The 19,791-nt window shown below is 37.9% G+C and overlaps 1 protein-coding gene across 3 annotated transcripts in view; it reads right to left on the bottom strand.

Annotated features, from left to right (window-relative positions):
* The window catches only part of LOC107657455 (sodium- and chloride-dependent glycine transporter 1-like), a 59,640-nt gene that overhangs the window by 18,256 nt on the left and 21,593 nt on the right, over nucleotides 1–19,791 (bottom strand). Inside the window, exon 1 of one of the 3 annotated variants that reach the window (XM_016445545.1) lies at nucleotides 15,513–15,575. The exons of 1 other annotated variant lie outside the window; for it this stretch is intronic. In XM_016445545.1, coding sequence (XP_016301031.1) covers nucleotides 15,513–15,554 — 42 coding nt within the window. In that variant the 5' untranslated portion in view covers nucleotides 15,555–15,575. Of the gene's footprint in view, nucleotides 1–5,259; nucleotides 5,341–15,512; nucleotides 15,576–19,791 lie in introns of those variants that run through there. One more of the 3 variants, XM_016445548.1, reaches the window with a different exon arrangement.

Here is a 19,791-nt window from a genome sequence, read left to right as displayed (position 1 = left end):
TACAGAAAAAAAAAACATTCCAATGTTAGATATATTCCGTATATGAGGATGTTATGAGACAAAAATAGGCGCTGTTTACATCATATACAATGTCTACAATCTTGAGTAGAAGAATGATTGTGTATGGGACAGTATTGTAGGTGAAGGTGTCGAGGGTCAGTGACATATAAAGATGACAACAACGAAAATATATTAAATAAAATATAAATGGTTTTAGAAATATATTCTTTGCATTGATGTTAGTTTCATATGGTTTTGAAAATAACCATTTCACGAATTCGCCTGCCCATTCAGCCCTGCCAGGTAATGGTAAAACGAACTTGGCTTGCTGTCCGTGAAGGAGGCTCGAAACCCGAGGCTCGACTTGAGCTCCGAGTAAGAAACCCCCCCTATGATGATACGGTGTGGATGAAAGATAAGGGATTTAAAGGAGGAGAAGGGGTGGTGGAGGGATGCCGGAAGTAGATAGTTCTTTCCGATCTTAATCATATGTAAATAGTACCTCCGGAGCGATAATTTGTCACTTATAGCGTGGGAGAAGCAGCAGGACGTCAAGAACCATCTGCTGACCAAAACGGTACATGAAATAACTGCTATGGATTCTGTTTAATCTTATCACCTTGATGGGTGGATAAGTCGTGAAGATGGAGGAGAGGGTGGTTTACTGGAACGTCAGGTCCGAATAAGGAGGCACTGGTGTGGGTGACTGGTCTGCCTGAGGAGCTAATGATCTGAATTTCTGAAAGGCAAAACGGGAAAGAGAGTCAGCAATTGAGTTTTTACAACCTGATATATGGACTGCTTTAATTATGAACTGGTTGCAGGCAGACGTCCAGATCAAACGTCTTAGGAAAGGCATGATTTCCGTGGAACTGGATCTGCCTTTATTTATGCAGTGGACTGCTGCTGAGTTGTCACAATGGAAGAGGATGCTTTTAGAGGCCCATTCTTTCCCCCATAAAGTCGCGGCGACGACGATTGGGTACAGCTTGAATAGAGCGGAGGAGAAGGATGGTTTCAAATTTAGGAGTTCGGGAGGCCATGTTGAAGCGAACCAGCGCCCTTGGAAATACCCCCCGAATCCAACTGAGGGGGCTGCGTCTGTGAACAGGTGCATGTCGGTGGCTAGCGCGACGTGGGCGTTGTAGAAAAAGGTGAGGCCGTTCCATTGATTAAGAAACAAAAGCCAGAGATTGAGATCTGCTCTACACGATTCATTCAGGGTGACTAAATCGTTTAAGCCGGGGACCGAGGATGCTAGAGAGAGAAGGTGGGAGATAAAAGGGCGGCCTTGGGGCACGATTCTCATAGCGAAATGTAGGTGGCCTAGCAGGGAAAGAAGGTTGCGTTTGGAAATTCTTGTGGCCGAAGTATGGTTATTAATTACGTTGGAAATTCTGTCGATTTTCTCTTTAGGGAGCGAGGCTTGGAATTTGACTGAATCGAGGCGAATTCCGAGGAACTCGAGGGAGGTGGCGGGTCCCTCAGTTTTCTCGGATGCAATTGGAATGCCTAGTTCGGAGAAAACTCTTTGAACTGTGCTGAGGTGGGCAGCCGGAGGAGAATGTCTGGGTGATATGATGAGGAAATCATCTAGCAGATGAATTAGGTAGGGGATGTTGTAATTGTTAGCAAGGATCCAGCACAGGGCTTCGGAAAGCGTGTCAAAAATTTTTGGGCTGCTTTTACAACCGAAAGTCAGGCGGACAGCGAAATAGTATTTGTTACGCCAGTGTACTCCGAAGAGATGCCAAAAATAGGGGTTTAATGGCATGACTTTGAAGGCTGACGTGATGTCGATTTTTGCTAACCATGCTCCGCGGCCGACGGATTTGATTAGTTGAATTGCTTGGTCGATATCGTGATAGTGTAAAGAGAATTCTGAGAGGGGGATTAGACTGTTGATGCTGGAGACGGAGCACTCGTGGGGAGCGGAGAGATCGATAATGATGCGCTTCTTTCCCGAGAATTTTCTGGTGGCTATACCGATAGGGTTTATGCGATGTAGGTCGAACGGGGGGGAATCGAATGGGCCGATCATAAAATTAGAATCCACCTCTTTTGCGAGGAGGGAATCTACGATATCTGGTTCTGACAGTGCGGATTGTAAGTTATTACAGACAAAAGTGGCATCTGGAAGACTTTCAAGACCGGGATCAAAACCTTGTTTTAGGCCGGAAAGCAAATAGTGAGTAACATTTTTGTCAGGGTGATTTTTTAGCTCAAGAGATAACATTGAGTAATTCACAGGAGAAGAGAGGTATTTTTTTTAGATCTTTATTGTTTTTTGCTGAAGATTTGTACACGGGGCAGACAGGGCGGGCGTGAGCACCGCCACAGAAATTACACACATGCAAAAAACGACATTTTTTCCTGAAACAGCGGAAATCTTTGAAGTTATTGCAAACTTGGCGATTTATAACTGTCCATTTTGTTATGGCAGGAGTTGACGATGGTCCTGGTGGAGTCGGCTGGGCTGGAAGGCGAAGAGAAGTTGAGAAGCCTGGGGTCCGTGGCTGCCTGGCCGGAGGCGGGGTTGACCGCGGTGTTAGGCGGCGTCTTGGCGAACTTGGAGGAGGGCGCAGAGTAGGATGACCTCGTTCCTTGCTGGAGTGGCCGGTACGAGAAACGGAATTGGAGGAAGCTGGGTTCGGCTGAGTGGCGGAAGGAGAATCCGAAGGATGGGAAAGTTCCTCGTCGGAGGTGAACAGCTGAAGCTCGTCGGGGTGGGACATGTTTCACGGAATAGGGCGGGGCCACTATGCCGGAAGAATATTCGCTTTGACGGAACAATGACTGCTGCTTATATACGGTCGAAACGATGATTGGCAGGACTGGTTGATTAGGCTCCTCCTGAACCTGCGTTGCGAACTTCATTTAATGAAGAAATATGAAGGTGAGTCTTTTTAGAGACCGCCGATCAATCATCCCGACGTGATTATCGGCAGATAGTGATCGGTAGCCGATCAATCGGAGCACCCCTATTGATAACCCTGTGAAACTTTATTGGCTGTTGACATTAATAACGTGTTTTAATGTCGGTGATAATTTAACCACAATCACCGCATCTAATATTGACTTTCCATGTTCCCTTACAAAAATTAGCCATGGTTTTACGAATAAAACCAAAAATCACGGTTATTGTAGCCATGGATGGTAACCACAAATTAACCATGGTTTTGTTAGGCTACTTCAAATAATAGTTTACAAAGAAATATTAAGATCATATTTTTTGTGGTTATAAAATCAGACCTAAGCCAACAACAGCCTTTAAAATTACTTAAAATGCATTATATAAAACATTGAGGCAATAATGATTGGTTAATTAATAATTAAGTGGTTTCATTGAATAGCACTGTTAAAATACATAATGTAATACAAAGTAATTTTTAAAACAATTTATGTGCATTACATATTATCACAAACCTGGTAACTGCTGCTGTTACACTTACAGGATGATCAAGTCCTTTAATACTGATCAAACATTTAATTCAAATATCCACTTAATCTTTCATTTTTGGCCACCTTTTTGCAAAAGAAATGCGACAGCCTCAATAATTTCTTCAACAAAAACATGTGGACATCACAAACATTCAAAAAAAAATTAACCATGGTTTTATCGTAAAACTGCTTAGTTTTCTTTTGCGTGATTTCTGAATGCTCGAGACTATAAAATCAATCAGACAACTGTATTAATAAAATAATAGCCATAACTGTCTAGAGCTTTAATTGTAATTTGTAAATAATACAATATAATTACAATTTTTACATCCATAATATTGGGGGGGAGGGGGCACAACAATACAATTCTGCTTAGGGCACCCATTTGGTCAGCAGCTGCCCTGTACACGCCCATATATGAGGATATGGTTATAAAGACTGGCATAAAGCAACATGCAAGAACTCCGGTTCCACAAGTGTTCAAGAAAGTAAGTAATTATTACTATGGGCAGGCGATCTGGTTATTAGGAATTACAGAAACATTATGACAGAATAAACGTCAAGTTTGAAAAGACAAAGCTATTGGGCTCTAAATTAACACTGAGTTACAAAATGTTACAATATACTGTATATACACACTACCATTCAAAAGTTTGGGATCAGCACAAATCTTTTTATTTATTTAATTATTATTATTTTTAAAGATATTTATACTTTTACTCAGAAAGGATGCATTGATCAAAAGTGACAGTAACAACAATAACAATATTGCACATCTGTTTTCAACATTGATAAAAATAAATGTTTCTTGAACATCAAATCAGCATATTAGAATGATTTCTAAAGGATCATGTGACACGGAAGATTGGAGTAACGACTGCTAAAAATGCAGCTTTGCCATCACTGGAATAAATTCTATTTAAAACTATATAAAATAGAAGTAGTTATTTTAAATTGTAATAATATTTAACATTATTACTGTTTTTACTATTAAATATATGAAGCCTTGTGACTTCCTTATTATTCCATTATATCTAAAAATGATTATATAAACTTGGACACATAAGAAGTGTATCGTGCACAAGAAACAGTGGTCACAAACTAATCAAGACAATTAATAGGTACCACACAAGTGAATTAGCAGTTTTGTGCTACATGTTTTGGACTTCCATTTAAAGAAACTAAAAGTCTGCCTTCAACCCATAAAGCTAGTTGCCAACTGTTAAACACTAGGCAGGATCCATAACAGCTCTGGTAGCCATCTTGTGGGAGTCATTAGGTCTGAGGATGGCTCTTCATGGTCATATAAACAAGAAACTGGCTATTATTCATGACCGTTTTGTTCTATAATAAAAATGCCTACTTCTTAACAAATAGTTATTTTCTGAACACCTGAATGAAGTCAAACACCTTCTAGATTCCAGATCAAAACATGATTAACCATCATGGATTGTTCATGAGGACGTATATCTGTCACTCCTTATGTCATGTTTCTACACAGTTCAAGACATGTATAACAGCATTCCAAGAATGACCAAAGTCAAATTCTAAAGAAAAACTGTGGGACTTTCTTACACCTTAGTGAACGCTCGAAACTAATTCTACCAAAGACTTAAAAATAAGACGTAAAGACAGTTACTAATCCTTCTAGTTTCCTAGTTACTTAAAAAAAAAGAAAAAACATTCTGAAAGATTTTCTTGAGAAGTTCCCTCACAAAGACTGAGTTCTTACCCCTATGTTGATAACTGAGGCCTCAACAATCCACATACACTTCTAGTTCTAGCCTCACTGTTATTTCTCACTTCCTTTGGTCTTACCTTTGTGCTGTCCATTGTAAACCCCAGCTAGTAGTACCTACTCATACAGGAACCTACAGCATTCAGGCAAGCATCAGCGTGTAAGCAGGGTCAGAGCAGACTGACACGGCTCCATGTGGAACCTATTCTACCCTTGGGCCGTGGGTGGGGAGAGGGGAGGAGCCTGGAGGTGTGGCTTTAGGGAGTTTCGCTTGGTCACACAGTACATATTCAAATCGGTTGCTTTTACCTATACGCTGCCACCAACTATAACACTACAGGCTGTTACATAATTTTACATTGTTATGTATTATATAACAGTAAAGACGTCACAAAAGATTCCAAACATAAAACATACATAGAAAACCAGAAAACCAGGTCTAGATGCAGACACGCTTCACTTAACCAAAACATTCAATAAATGCTCAATGAGAACGATAAGGGAACATGTGAGCTGTTCACTTGCTCTTCATACACTTTCATTTTAGCATTTTTGTTTCTAGATTCTGCACAAATGTATGCTCAACCAGCTTGTTCTAATGAATTACATATAGAGACATAAACAGTATCCACTGGCCTTTCTCTATCATTGTACTCTGGGCTGATTCTCATTATTGCTGAGCTATTTGCATTTGTAAACACAGAAACAAATGAATTTGTTATGGAGGGACTGAATTTGGGGAACGACCCATTTTAAATCACAATATGCTCAAGAGGGCCAATTAGAGCACTTTTAAAGGCCCATTGAAGGCATTCAGGGTTGCATAAGTCAGCCCAAATTTGGCTAGCATCAAACATAGAGATGTAATGTCATGCAACTTCAGTTTCTAGACTGAAAAACATCTTCCATTAGCATCAGATGAAACAGACGGAAACATAAGTTCTGATCACTTTAAAGGGGTCATATGATGCGATTTCAATTTTTCTAGTCTGTGGCACAAAGGCTGTTTCTATAAAGTTGGGCAGTTTCAACTTTGCAAGGACAGTCTGGCGCTTCTGACTCACAGCCTGTAAGTACGTTTTTTATATTCAAATGATTTGTCAATGATAATTCAAACACGAGTTTTGAGCAGTGTAGTGTAGGCTTGTTGTTTCTCCGATCACAAATGCAGACATGGTTTTACAGTACATTGACTGAACTGCTAAAAGAGAACCGATGATGGGATGTGCACGAGCAGAGCAGCTGGACTGAGTCTCGTCCTGCTGGGAGACGGCATCACAGTATGGTAAGGGGCGTAACATTTCCGTCACACGCTTGAGGCATTCAGCCAATCAAAACGCACTGGATAGCTGGCCAATCAGAGCACACCTCGCTTTTTTTAGAACAATGAGCTGTAAAAATCGACGCGTTTCAGAAAGGCGGGGCATAGAGGAGAAACAATAATGTACATTATATGGAAAATAATGTGTTTTTTGAATCTTAAACCGCATAAACATTGCATTACACCAAATACACAACATAATGTTCTTTTTAGCAACGTCATATGACCCCTTTAAAACATTGTTTGCCATGTATAATGTACAGCATTGTGTTCACTGGCCTGGAGAAACATCATTTAAATCAACTCTATTCCTGGATGGAATGACAACAAAATACTTGTTAAAGCATTTACATGTTCGTAATGTTTAAAACAAATATTTTAAAAATAATATTTGATCTGAACTTGCTATTGGCTATTCATCACTTATGTAATATTTGTGGATACTGTCAGAACGTCATACAGAAGCATGATGTTATGGTTCATGCAGCTTCTGTTTAGACTGTATTTTGTCAGGGATTATGAATGTATGCAGAGATTATGTTCTGCTGATTTAAGTCAACCATTTTAAACACACAACCTGCTCAGATCGATGTAAACAAGAAGGTTATATCACCTCTCTTCTTGGTATCCTTGTGCAGAAATAATCCAAAAGGTACTATGTACATACGCTTTACCTGCGTTACATAATCATAACTAAGTTTATGGATAAACTGTACCGTTCAAAAATTGTAGGTCGGTAAGATTTTTTGTTGGTGGAATGTTTTTAAAAGAAGTGTCTAGTGCTTGCCAAGGTTGTATTTATTTGATCAAAAATACAGTAAATATTTTTATATATATATTTTTAATATTAACACAGTAATATTTAATATTTAATAAATATTGAAATACTAATTACAATAACTGATTTCACATCCTTCAAAAATCATTCTAATATGCTGATTTTGTGCTCAAGAAACATTTTCTATTATTATAAATGTTGAAAACAGTTGCTGCATAATAGTTTTTTGTGGAAACTGTGAAACATTTTTGTGAATAGAGTGCATTTATTTCAAAAATAAATCTTTTGTAACATTATAATTGTCTTTAAGATCACTTTTGATCAATTTAATGCATCCTTGCTGAATAAAAGTACTAATTTCTGTCCAAATATTATATATCATGTAATAAAATCATGCAATACAATACAATACTTGCAGCTATAAATAGTGTGTTTTTACTTACAAATCTTGGCTCAATTTACTTTCATTATTAATGCCTTGCTATAACCAAACTTTTTTAATTTCTTAAAAAAAATACTACAATTAATTTCTGTTGTAATTGACACTATGCCAGAAATGCTATTGAATGTGCTTGATTTGTATTGAATTACATTCAATAAAATATATTACATATTCCTTTAAATATGACTTAAACATTAGTTTTATTACAAAATCCTGTCTATGTAAAAGTAGGTTATCTAAATGTTTTTTTTTTTTAGAATATTATGTCATTTAGAAAATGGTTTAAATCACAAGAGAATCAAAAAAAGACCTACATGTAAAACAAAACTAAATCTATCACAAATGCATGTGATGCTTTGAGGGGGTGAGTAAAGTGTGTGGAAAGAGTTTTGAGGCTGTTCTTCTAACAGCTCTGAATCGAAGCCCTGACTTTTTCATCTCTCCTGCATCCTGAGGCCTCGGTTTGTCATGGCACGTGCATGGCTTGGAGTTTGCTCAAGCCCTGACTGAGTGACTGCTTTACTGTGAGACCGGCTCTGTTCCTCAGGAGCCCTCTGGCAAATTATCCCAACTGCAAAAACTTTCCCCAGTCTGTGAGAATCAGCAAAGCCCAACGTACAACATTTAGCCTGTCAAACAGGCAGTGCTTTAAATGACATATTGTGCAAAAAGTAGTATTTGTAGAGAGCATCTTTGCCCTTTGGTCAGGAAATAAGTAGGCTCACTGCTGTGACAGCTGCAGAGGTGGCAGTAGGGTCAGCCAAAACACACTTGTTCAAAAGACAAGTGTGTTTACACAGAATGACTCTTAGTAATAGACCACGAAAATAAGCAATTCTTTGTTCTACAGTACATTTCAATGCTAATACTACAAGGCTAGTCAAACTTAGAAACTATAGTATTGTGTTCCAAGAGCCCTTAACGCTGGAAAGAATGTAATTGAGAAATGTAGTCTAGACATAATATGTTTAACATGTTTCTTGTTAACTTGAAATAGCATCATACATAATGTTTGATTTTTTTTTTTTTCAAACCAATTAAGTGCAAACACCAACCAATAGCTGAATTTGGTCAACTCCATCATCACGCAGTCACCCGTCAAGAAAAGTTTAATAGTTCATAGGGCTCTGAAAAATCATGAATACGTTCAGAAAAATCATGAATCCAGTGCTATCTATCAGGATGTGCTACCAATGCTACACTGAAGTTAAGGTTTTGTTTGAGCATTGTAGGAAATCAGCATTTTGACTGAAATGACCAATGAACCAATGAAATCAGCTGTGGGGCGGGGTTTGTGCTGGTTTGGGGAAAAAAGTCAAACAAAAAAGTTGTGTATAGGTTTTTACTGCTTTACTGTATAGGTTTTTACTGTTTTAATCATTGTTGTATGCCTGTATTTATGTAACACCGTGGTCCTGTGAGGCACGACATTTCGTTCCACTGTATGTCGCCACATGCAGCAGAATGACAATAAAGCTCAACTTGACTTGACTTGAAATAATGTTAAAAAATTATGTAGCATAAAACCGTCTGATAAACATGGCCATTACATGCTTAAAATGATCCATGTGTTCCTCAAAATATGAAAACAGCCAGGTTATTCTTTAAAAACTAACATAATTACAAGATTTTAATTCTTAGGTGAACTTACGGCATGAAATAGAAATACTCCTATCTATTTTCTAAATGCATGTTATAGATCTTATTGTGAATGATTAATCAATGCATATATTTTATTAAAATATATATATTTTTTAAGTTCTAACCATGTAATGTTTAATCAAAATGTCACAACTAGACCTTCCGGTAAAAACAAAAGACTTTTCTATGGTTATTTATGCAATGATTTTTAGTTTGCTTAAATCCCACCCTTTCAAGCTTTCTTTTACCTGCCTTAATTTTTAAAAGCAACGCCCGCAATAAATGCTACAGAACCAAGGCCCCACCCTACATTTTTTGTTTGTCTATAGAAAGATCTGTCGCAACTTCAGTGTCATCATGACTATAATCATTATTAAGGAAACTTGTGGAAAATAAAGGAAACAAATGTCCACGAGAGATAAAGGGAGTCAGAAAGGACAGGGAGTTTAAAAGTGATTAAGCCTGAGGAAAGTACCAATGACTGAGTGAGGGTCACTCACTACTGCTGGCAGCTATAACAGCTGTTCAGACAGACAACATTCACCTAGAGAGTCCTGAAAGTCACATGGACAAAATGACAAGACACAAGTCTTAGGAAAAATATCAAACATGCTACTGGTGAATATAGTGCAAAGTTTAGAAAAGAACTGAAAAACAGGCGTAAAGATAATTCATATAAAATCAGCACATGAAGGGTAGAGAGAAATGAAGCAAGAAAGAAAGAAAGAAAGAAAGAAAGAAAGAAAGAATCTGGAAGCCCAGGAGCACAGTGAGTGTGAGACAGGAGAGACCACTGCCTCCGAGCACACATATGCTTCTGAACTGCTTTTCCCCTCTCTCTTCTTTCTCTCTCCTATACAGTGGGCTTCAAAATCTGAGTCTACATTGAAAATCTCAGATCAAAAATCAAAATTTTAACATGAAAATAAACAAGCTTTTAAATAAAATAAACATTAATATTTTTATGTTTTAAATAAAAAAATAAAATAAAATAAACTAAAGATTCTACACAAGATTCTAAGACAGTAATTTAACTAAGCAAATTTGTGACATTGCATGTGAACTTTGTACAAAAGGTCAGATGTTCTTCCATTTAAGCACAAGATGCTCATTGTCAAATCAAACTGTGCAACTTGATCACCATGGAGCTCATGCAGTTGGAGTGAATGTTAAAGCTATCGGAAATACTGAATAGTAAGAAATTATGCAATTGATGTTGCTTTTATAAATAAACTTCATATACACCGCTATGCTGATAATATTTGCAATAAAAATATTTGTATTCAATTAGAAAAATGCAAAACAGAACATCTTCACTGTGGTCTGATTGTTGGACCCCACTGAACTTCCATCAATCCATGTGTACACACACAACATCAAAACTATGTCTCAAACTATAAATGAGAAAAAAAAAGATTGTTGGTGATATACGTTCATACGATCCGTGCAGTTCGCTGACATTATGCTAGCTAGTTTATATACCTTACGTAACAAATATTATTGACAGCACATGCTCACACAAGCTTACATACCTGTGCATGACACAACTTACACGTGAAGCAGTTTTATAGCTACACTGTTAAAGAGACTGATAATTTATTGCTGCACTCACTTGCTCTTTCCTAGCATTATTTGGTGCTCTTTGGGTCATTATGTGATACCAATCAATAGACATAGCATCTCTTTAACAGTAACATAAATGATCAAGTGCTGCAATCAAAACACTTTCTAAACACTTTGTTCCCTTTCATGGGAACTTCGAACTGCGTCCTCTAGGGGGCGCTATGGGGAACGCCTCGTCGTGACCCGTGTCTGAAGCATACATTGAAAAAACACCAACTCGTTGGCCGGCGACAGCCATGACGTCACTACAAATGCAGACATGGTTTTATGTTTATGCGGTGCGATGCAACGCAATGCGTAAAAAGACAGTATAAGTCATTATAATCCTTAATTATGTCCCCAATGGATGCGACAAATGCCTCATTTATAATGGGTTTTATTGGTTTTGTCTCATCGCTCTGGGACACGGCATCACAGTATGGTAAGGGGCGTAATATTTCTGTCACACACTTGAGGTATTCGGCCAATCACAACTCACTATATAGCTGGCCAATCAGAGCACACCTCGCTTTTCAGACCGATGAGCTTTGTAAAAGTCGACGCGTTTCAGAAAGGCGGGGCATAGAGGAGAAACAATAATGTACAGTATGTGGAAAATAATGTGTTTTTTTTAACCTTAAACCGCATAAACACATTTCTAGGGCTGCCCTCGACTAAGGATTTTTCTGGTCGACTAGTAGTTTGAAGCATTAGTCGACTAATCACACGTTTATTAATAAACTGTTTAAATCATTATAATGTGCCTTTAATTGCCTACATAGCCATTAGCGCTCAAGCACACGTATAAAGCTTGCCACAGCGCACCGGCAAGAGTAAAGTGTCAGTAAAAAACAGTAAGGAGACTGCATTAACATTTGAATAATTTGATAAACTAGTGCTTTCTTTGTTCTCGGTTTAAGAGATGAACTCGGCGACACTGACTCGTCAACTCCGCAGTAGTGATGCACCTTGTTTCATATGGATTACATAATCTGAGAACTCTCTCTCTATATATTTTTAATGTCTGTAAGGCAAAGATATACACGGAGTTTCGCGCTCAAGTTCACAGACCGAGAAGTCAAAGCGCATCCTGTATGATTTCATTATTTTACAAAAGCGCGTTTTGTTGTTATTGTGAGTGCACACAAATAAACGTAGTCTTTACAGATTTGAAAGACGTATTACTCTTATCTGAATGACCAAAAATTACGGAGTAGCCTAGGCTATTTTAAGAGTAAGTAAGCGCACCGGCGCCTCCATCTGTCCTGCAGTGAGCGCACGCTGCTGTTCAGCTTCTACACTCCACACAGACACTTGAATAGCGCACATTTCTCTAGGTTAAAATTAGATTAAGCAGCCATGTAAAGTTGCTAATACTTACATATTCCAGATGATAAGCCATATTTGAGGTCGATGAATGATAGGCGAGCGTTTGGATGTCCTGCCTGATGTACTGTATTACCATAGACTAGCCGTTAACGATCTGTCCATCACTAACTGTGTGACTTCACCTGTGGATTTATTTATTAATTCATTTTTAATGCGACTAAGCGACTAATCAAATTTTGGTCGACCAAGCCTCTTCTGGTCGACTAACGATTAGTCGACTATTAGGGGGCAGCCCTACACATTTCATTACACCAAATACACAAAATAATGTTCTTTTTAGCAACATCATATGACCCCTTTAAACGCGGATTATCGTACTTTAGATTACTGTGAAGACATTTTGACCCAGTAAGATGTGACTACAATTAAATGACTGCCTCATATTATCTCAATTATTAGTCAAGCATGCTGTACTCCAACAGATAGCATTAGACAATACTACTACAGCATTCAGCAGAATTAGCCATATCACAGAGCTAATATAAGAGCTCCATAGAGCCCAAGCTGTCAAAAACGACAGAACTGAATCTCCAGCACAGAATTAATCTGAGAAAATTATATAGCTATGCTTGGAGAACGCTGCCCATTTTGATGGGCCAAGTAATTTGTAATAGGATTTATGATTTATAGGATTTATTATCAATTAGGTCTTAGTGTTGTATATAGAGAGCCTATATCAGTGATGCCTCTTTAAAAAAGTGAACAACTCATTTCTGTTAATACAGTTATATTTGTGTAATGCAAACATTTCTGTTTAGGTAGTCCTGACAGCAACTGAGTGATTAAACAAAATGCTACTGCCCTTCAAACATATGCATGCATGCAAATGAAGTGCAATCACATAGATCAAAACAAAATTTGTTCTTAAACATAAAAACTACAATTGAAACAAGAAATCCAATACAAAAAATATTATATATAATATAAATAAATACAGTAGTCAATCTGAAGCGTTACTACATTTAGGTTTGGTCATTTTGATTATGTAGATTTATTCAAATAATTTTACTGTATTTTGTAACATTTTTAACATTTGTAGACAATATATATATTGTGTACATTACAGGTATATAAACTTCAGTTTGCACATTGTTCATTGTGTAAATAAAAAATTAAAAAGGATGCAATATCATTCTAAGTTATGCATATTTTTTAAGCTTATTTAGAGAAATTATGTTTCCCCACCGTATACACACGTGACTGAGTACACATGAGGGGTTTGGAGGCTGGAGGCTGAGGCTCTGGCAGATGCGCCTGCTCCTCTCTGTGTGTGTGTGTGTGTGTGTGTGTGTGTGTGTGTGTATGATAAATCAGTGAGCTCTACAGCTGGACAGTGGACACCTGAGTCTGTGGTGCCTCTCAGGGTTCTAGCACTGCTAGAAATGATCAAATAAATCAGTACACCTCATCAAATTCTCTCTGAAGGATGTTCAGAAAACAAACAGCGTCTTTACAGGGGTCAAATACTACAAAGTAACAAATTTCCCTTGATCACAGTAAAAAAAAAAAAGTGTGTGCGTATAAATTTATGTTATTAATATTTTGTCATTTGCATATATTGCTCAAGTGAAATGTGTTACAGATTATAAGGATGACCTCAAGGGGAAAAAAATCGCCTCTTTAAAAGTGACAACAATTTTTATCTGATCATTTTCCTTTTCTCTGATACTTTTATTAACAATTAAACAGGCTGTTGCTATTGTACCTCTAAGCCTTCTATATGTAAATGACCAGTGACTTTAACAGGAACCGATATGTTAATGCTCATGGTTATGATGTCACAACCATGAATATTTCTAAATGATCCATAATAAATATGTAATTATTCAAAAGTAAAATTACATGCTATTTCTGTACAAAAAGACTAAGGAGGAATGTGGTCAACCAAACTGACAAGGTCAGATGACTGCTGCTCAATGTCAAGGACTGACAGCTAGTGATGTCTGTCTAACCTATAACGATAAGACTAGACCAAAAAAAAAATTTGAAATGAATATGAGGGCAAAGGTTAGGACTAGGGTTATTGATTAAGGGTTGCAAAAAAAGCCCCTCACAACATTACACAAGACCAAAATAATGCATTGCAATGACATTGTGACCAACTGGCCAACAGAACTATAAATGCTTCTCTGTACTAATTAAATAGAGAATTTGCTCATTAAAAACTGTTCATGAATATAACTTGATGACAATGCAATTTGAGACCGGAAAATGATGGAAAGAGATTTAATTAAGCATATGAATGCCAACATTCATATCAAGATTAAACAAGATGACAACGATAAATGGATTTTTCGTCATTCCAAAACTCAAAACCTGCCAAATGACATTCCTTCATTTAAATAAATAAATAATACAAAATAAAAAAAGTTTTATCTTTGTTAACTACTGCAAGTAACTTACTTTTGTTGTATTGGTTTTTATTTAGTCACAAGACTATTACTTTATCCTAATTTGCACACTCCTACTGAACGGCGGAACGGAAACAGAGGCAAAGGAAAGGATGCAACCAAAACTGGCGCTGCAACATAAATTTCGGAGCCATAAAGTGTCTTATCGGATATCTATCCATTTTATTTCCAACAAATTTTCCCCATGATTGTTTAAGTGACAAGAGCCTTGGTGACTAAAAAAAAAGGAGGTGAAGGAAGACAGAAAAAGGAGGAGAAATATGGGCCAGCCCTCCTTTCAGCCCGGACACTTTCCTCCTTCCTTCTGTCTCTCAAACACTGCTCTCCTGCCCACTTCCTTGGAAACTTTATCACATACCCTTCCACCAGTGTTGCCAGAACTTCCCACTGCAATTTGTTATAAAAACTTTTCAGTTGGCCCACACGTGGTCTGGTTTTTAAAGAGCTGCAGCCCCTTTCTCACGTGGTCTGTGGGCTATTGAGTCGTCACAGGCCCCCTTGAATGATGGCCGAAAAATAAGGCACTGCAGACAATGCTTGGTCTTGATTAATTCAGTTCTTTCAGGACCCTGCACCGTCGTCCGGGCAGCTTCATACAATTGCGGCTTTGATGCGTCGGGTAACGTGCTCGCTCGCTCTCGTTTGAGAGACGCAACATTTTCAAATTTCCCTCTCAATGTAGCTCGATATCTATAGAAAGAGAACATGCAGTTGCAAAACCGCACAAATATGACAAGAACACAACTGACCTGATCGGCCATACAAGCTGCGCCGCTGTTGGACTCCGACATGATTCGATAGTGTCCGGCAGTTCTCTCCCCCCTCCACTGCTGCCACTTTCTCTTCTCGCTCTCTCTCTCTCTTTCTCCCTCCCTTTCTGTTTCTTTCTCTCACTCCCTCATCCTTACCTCCTCCGCTGTACTGCAAGTTGGGGAAAGTGCCCCCTCCTCTTCTGTATCCCCCATTCTGCAAAACAGACAGAGGAGATCCACAGCCTTTGCCTCTACCTCCACAATGAATGGAGTCGTTGTCATTCCAGCACTTTGGCTGCATACTGAGTGCTAGGAGCTGCTAGCTTAGCTGCCTGGAGTCACAGGCACTGCCAAGCTTTTCAGCGGCTGGCCCGCACGATGAAAGACAAAAGGAGAGGTCCACTTCCATGGGGCGCGCTACTCTCGCTGTCTCTGCATTTCTTCCACTTGTTCTCGAGGCAGCTGCACCCAGACCACCAATGCTCCCATTCAGCGACACTTGACTCTCAAATCCTCATCCCTTGACATTGCCAATTCTCCTGTAAGGTCCCGCAAGAGGCCGGAGGAGGGATATACCCTTCCGTTCATCTGTCGGTCAGGCCGTGGCCTCGTAATTCACCCGCTCGCTGCAGGTTACAAGATTTCCTCGGCAATAAGCAGGCGAAAATCAATAGCGAGAAAATTATGTGGCAGAACGTGAAAAGCTGCATTACAATTCACACAACAAAAAAAAGTGTCCTACAGAAAAAAGAAAGCTTTCAGTGACAGCTCTTGGCGATGGACCCAACTGAGCATCCTGTTATTGGGTGTTAAAAGTTGACAGACTTCTGGCTCTCTGCCTAATGAGCATTTGAAAGAGGTGTATAATGGTGGCGATGCATTTGATTAGCAGACTTCAAGAGGATGGCACAGACATCTCTATCCACTTCACAACATGGAATGGCCCATAAGATAATTGCATAGAATACTGATGATTTAAGAGTTAAAAGTCAAATAAACAAAATGTTTTTTCCCTTGTGTTCAGCCCAAAAATATCAAACATTTATATATATATATATATATATATATATGGATGTGCACACTTATTTTGTATTTTTTTCTACTTTATATTTGGGTGAACGTGTGGGAAATTAAACACACAGAACCTAAGGTCCAGAAAGTAAAAAAAAAAAAAAAGTTTTGACCAGTCAAGTCTTCAGCACTGCTGAAAACCTGACTGGTCAAACTTGCACAATTTTTTTTTTTTTATAAATCAGTGTGTGAACATGGCCAGGAACAATATTTGGAACTTTTGGACACATTGGTCACACATAACCAGACGCCACCCGATCTAAATATTCCCTCAAAACTGAGCTGGATGTTGACATTACTGAATTCAATGATGAACTGTCTTTAACTGAAAAATTAGTGTTTACTATTGTCATTTTGCATTATTGACACACTATTTTCCTAATTAATGCTGTTCAGTTGCTTTGACACAATCTGTATTGTTAAAAGCGCTATATAAATAAAGGTGACTTGACTTGACTTGACATAAAATGTCTGAATGTCACTCCATTAGAAATAGATATCAAACCAGGTGTCATCTAGAAACAAATGATGCTAAAGCTTTCACCATAAATAACATGACTGGTGTCAGTGTGATTTTTAGTGGATAAATTAAGTCAGTTCTCCCCAAACAGTGTATCCATGTGTAGTTCATCACATTAAGTATTAACATGTTACAGTAACGTTTGACAACCAGTGGGCAAATCATGTCTAGATTTTAAGTATACCTATTGTTTTATCCTTTAAAAATCTAACTTGTGCTTAAAATGTGTGTTTGTGCTATATTCATTTAAAAATAAATGCCACCTGGTTAGACATTTTGCGAATGGCGGTCATACATTAAGTATGGTATATTAGAGCCACTGTATAAAGAATACAGTCCAAAGCCTTCCAGCCCAAAATACTTTCTCATGCCTATTAAAAAATAAATACAAATAAATGAAATACATGAAACTAGTAGTTTACCTACCAAATCCTAACAAGGAAAAACAAAAAAGTATGCAAGAGTAGATCCAGAAATCCATAGTTTATTATGCCTGTGAGTTATTGATGATGTTCACCAAGCTGAGCTTAAACTACATCTGCTCTGTCTGTTTGACCCTTTGGGCACAGATAGCATCACATAGAGATGAGCATCTCTTTACACTTAACTACACTAAGTTCTTACACAACATAATTATACTGCAAAAACATCACTTGCAGTTAACATATATGCTTTAGACTAGAGTGAGGATGGTCTTGTGAGAGATGCAAGTTCAAATCTGTCTTGTGTCATGGCACGATTATTCTTCCTCTCTTTCACCCCAGTATTTTTAGCACTTCTGTCTCTATACAAAAAAAAAATCAGGTTTCATGAACACATCTATGATACTGACTTCAAATTAGGTCAGAAATCAACAGCTAATTTGAGAGTGTCCTCTCAATTAATATTTTCCACACGAGTTCCAGCAACTACAAGCAATTGGTTGAGACTTTGTTTATGTATCTGTGACACTTACCCTTTCACACAAACACAAACACACGCATATACACGCACATAGCTCCGGGCAGCTCCTTGTGTCTGAGCCACGAGCCCGGCTGTAAGGGAATCTGACACAGGCGGTCATTAGAGACTCCTCAGGGGCCCCAGCCAACCCCTATTAGTCAAGCAGCAGCACGGAGCCTCGCCTCCCATCACAAAAACACTCGCTTCTAATGAGGATATGTACACTCCACTATTTGCTGTGCTGCCCCATATCAATAGCATAATAGCGAGTGATGAGAACAAGAGAAGGGCTGTGGCATCGAAATGGAATAAACACATCAAAGCAAAACTCATTAGACGGATCCTAAACAAGTGTGTCGGGGAATAAGATCTCCTAATTAGATACTTAGCGCTCATTAAAGAACTTAAATTTCATAATAAAAAACAATTCTATCCCAACCAACCTAATCATGCGCATTTTCAGTATCATTTTTGTTGTCATACAAAAAATACTTATTTTTGTCTTCATTCAAATATCTCCCATAGTTTAAGTAAAAATGTTTATTCAAAAAAATCTTATTGTATATCTTATAGTAAGATTTATATTATAAAATAATGGTTTTTACCATTGAAACAAACTACATGATATTTTGCAAATGCATTTAATTCAAAACCATTTTTTTATTTTATAGTGATTAAAAATAATAAACATTTACAGTTCAGTAAGTATAATCTTTTACACAGCAATATTATTTAATAAAACATAACAAAATCATATATTACTTTTATTTATAAATTATATAAATGATTTCTATTGTAAATTTTATTTATAAATTATATTTATATTTTTACTTTTGAATCAAACTGCGTGACATTTTGCATATGCATTTCAATCAAAACTATTTACAGTGCAGCAGCTCTAAAAATCCTTCTGGAACATCAAGGGGTTGAGTTCCTTCGAGTGCACAATGAAGAAAAAGCAGGATTTTGAGCTTAGTAACTGCAATTACTGGGTCACCTCTGCTTAGGACCTCTACTTAGCTCTTGCAATCTGTGAGTCAGCAAACCCAGTTCTTAAATATTAGGGCACCAGCAGCACACCATACTTTACAATTTTATGTGATTTTACTAAAGATACAGACTTTCTATTGCAGAAATAATTCTTGAGGAACATCCTGACTCTTTTTCACTAAATGAAAGCGAAAGGAAAACAGGGTTTTCAAAGTCTAAAACAACAAAAAGCACCACTAAAATGGTCTATATCACTTGTGTGTTGCATTACAAGACTCCTGAAGCTATAAGCTTTACGTGACCAAAATTTAAGGGTGCTTTCACACCTGGCCTGTTGTTTCGGAACCTGGCACATTTCCACCCTTAGCTCGGTTCGTTTGGGCTCGGATCCACGCCAAAATAATCGGTCCGAGATCGCCTGAACGAGGTGGTCTCGGCTCGATTGAAAACGAACTCTGGAGCGGTTCGGTTGTAGTGAGAAAGCAATCCGATCCAACGGACCAACGAACCAGGCTATATCACAATTTATGATGGGTATTTACGTAAGTTCCGTGAAAAGCATTAGCTTTGTTGTTTTGCTAATACTTCAAAATGAACCTACGAATGTCTGTGGGTGAGCACGTCTTTGCCATTCAAAAATCAAAGCGCACTTTTTTATATTATAATGCCGTCTTATTGCTCTTCTTTGTAGGTGCATTTTTAAAATGTTTTCCCAATCAATCCTGGACTCCTGCTCAAAATGATAAATTATTA

This window comes from Sinocyclocheilus anshuiensis, unplaced genomic scaffold, assembly GCF_001515605.1.
Source record: "Sinocyclocheilus anshuiensis isolate Anshui unplaced genomic scaffold, SAMN03320099.WGS_v1.1 scaffold155, whole genome shotgun sequence".
In the NCBI taxonomy this organism is placed as follows: domain Eukaryota; kingdom Metazoa; phylum Chordata; class Actinopteri; order Cypriniformes; family Cyprinidae; genus Sinocyclocheilus; species Sinocyclocheilus anshuiensis.
This window is presented reverse-complemented; position numbering and strand designations above follow the sequence as displayed.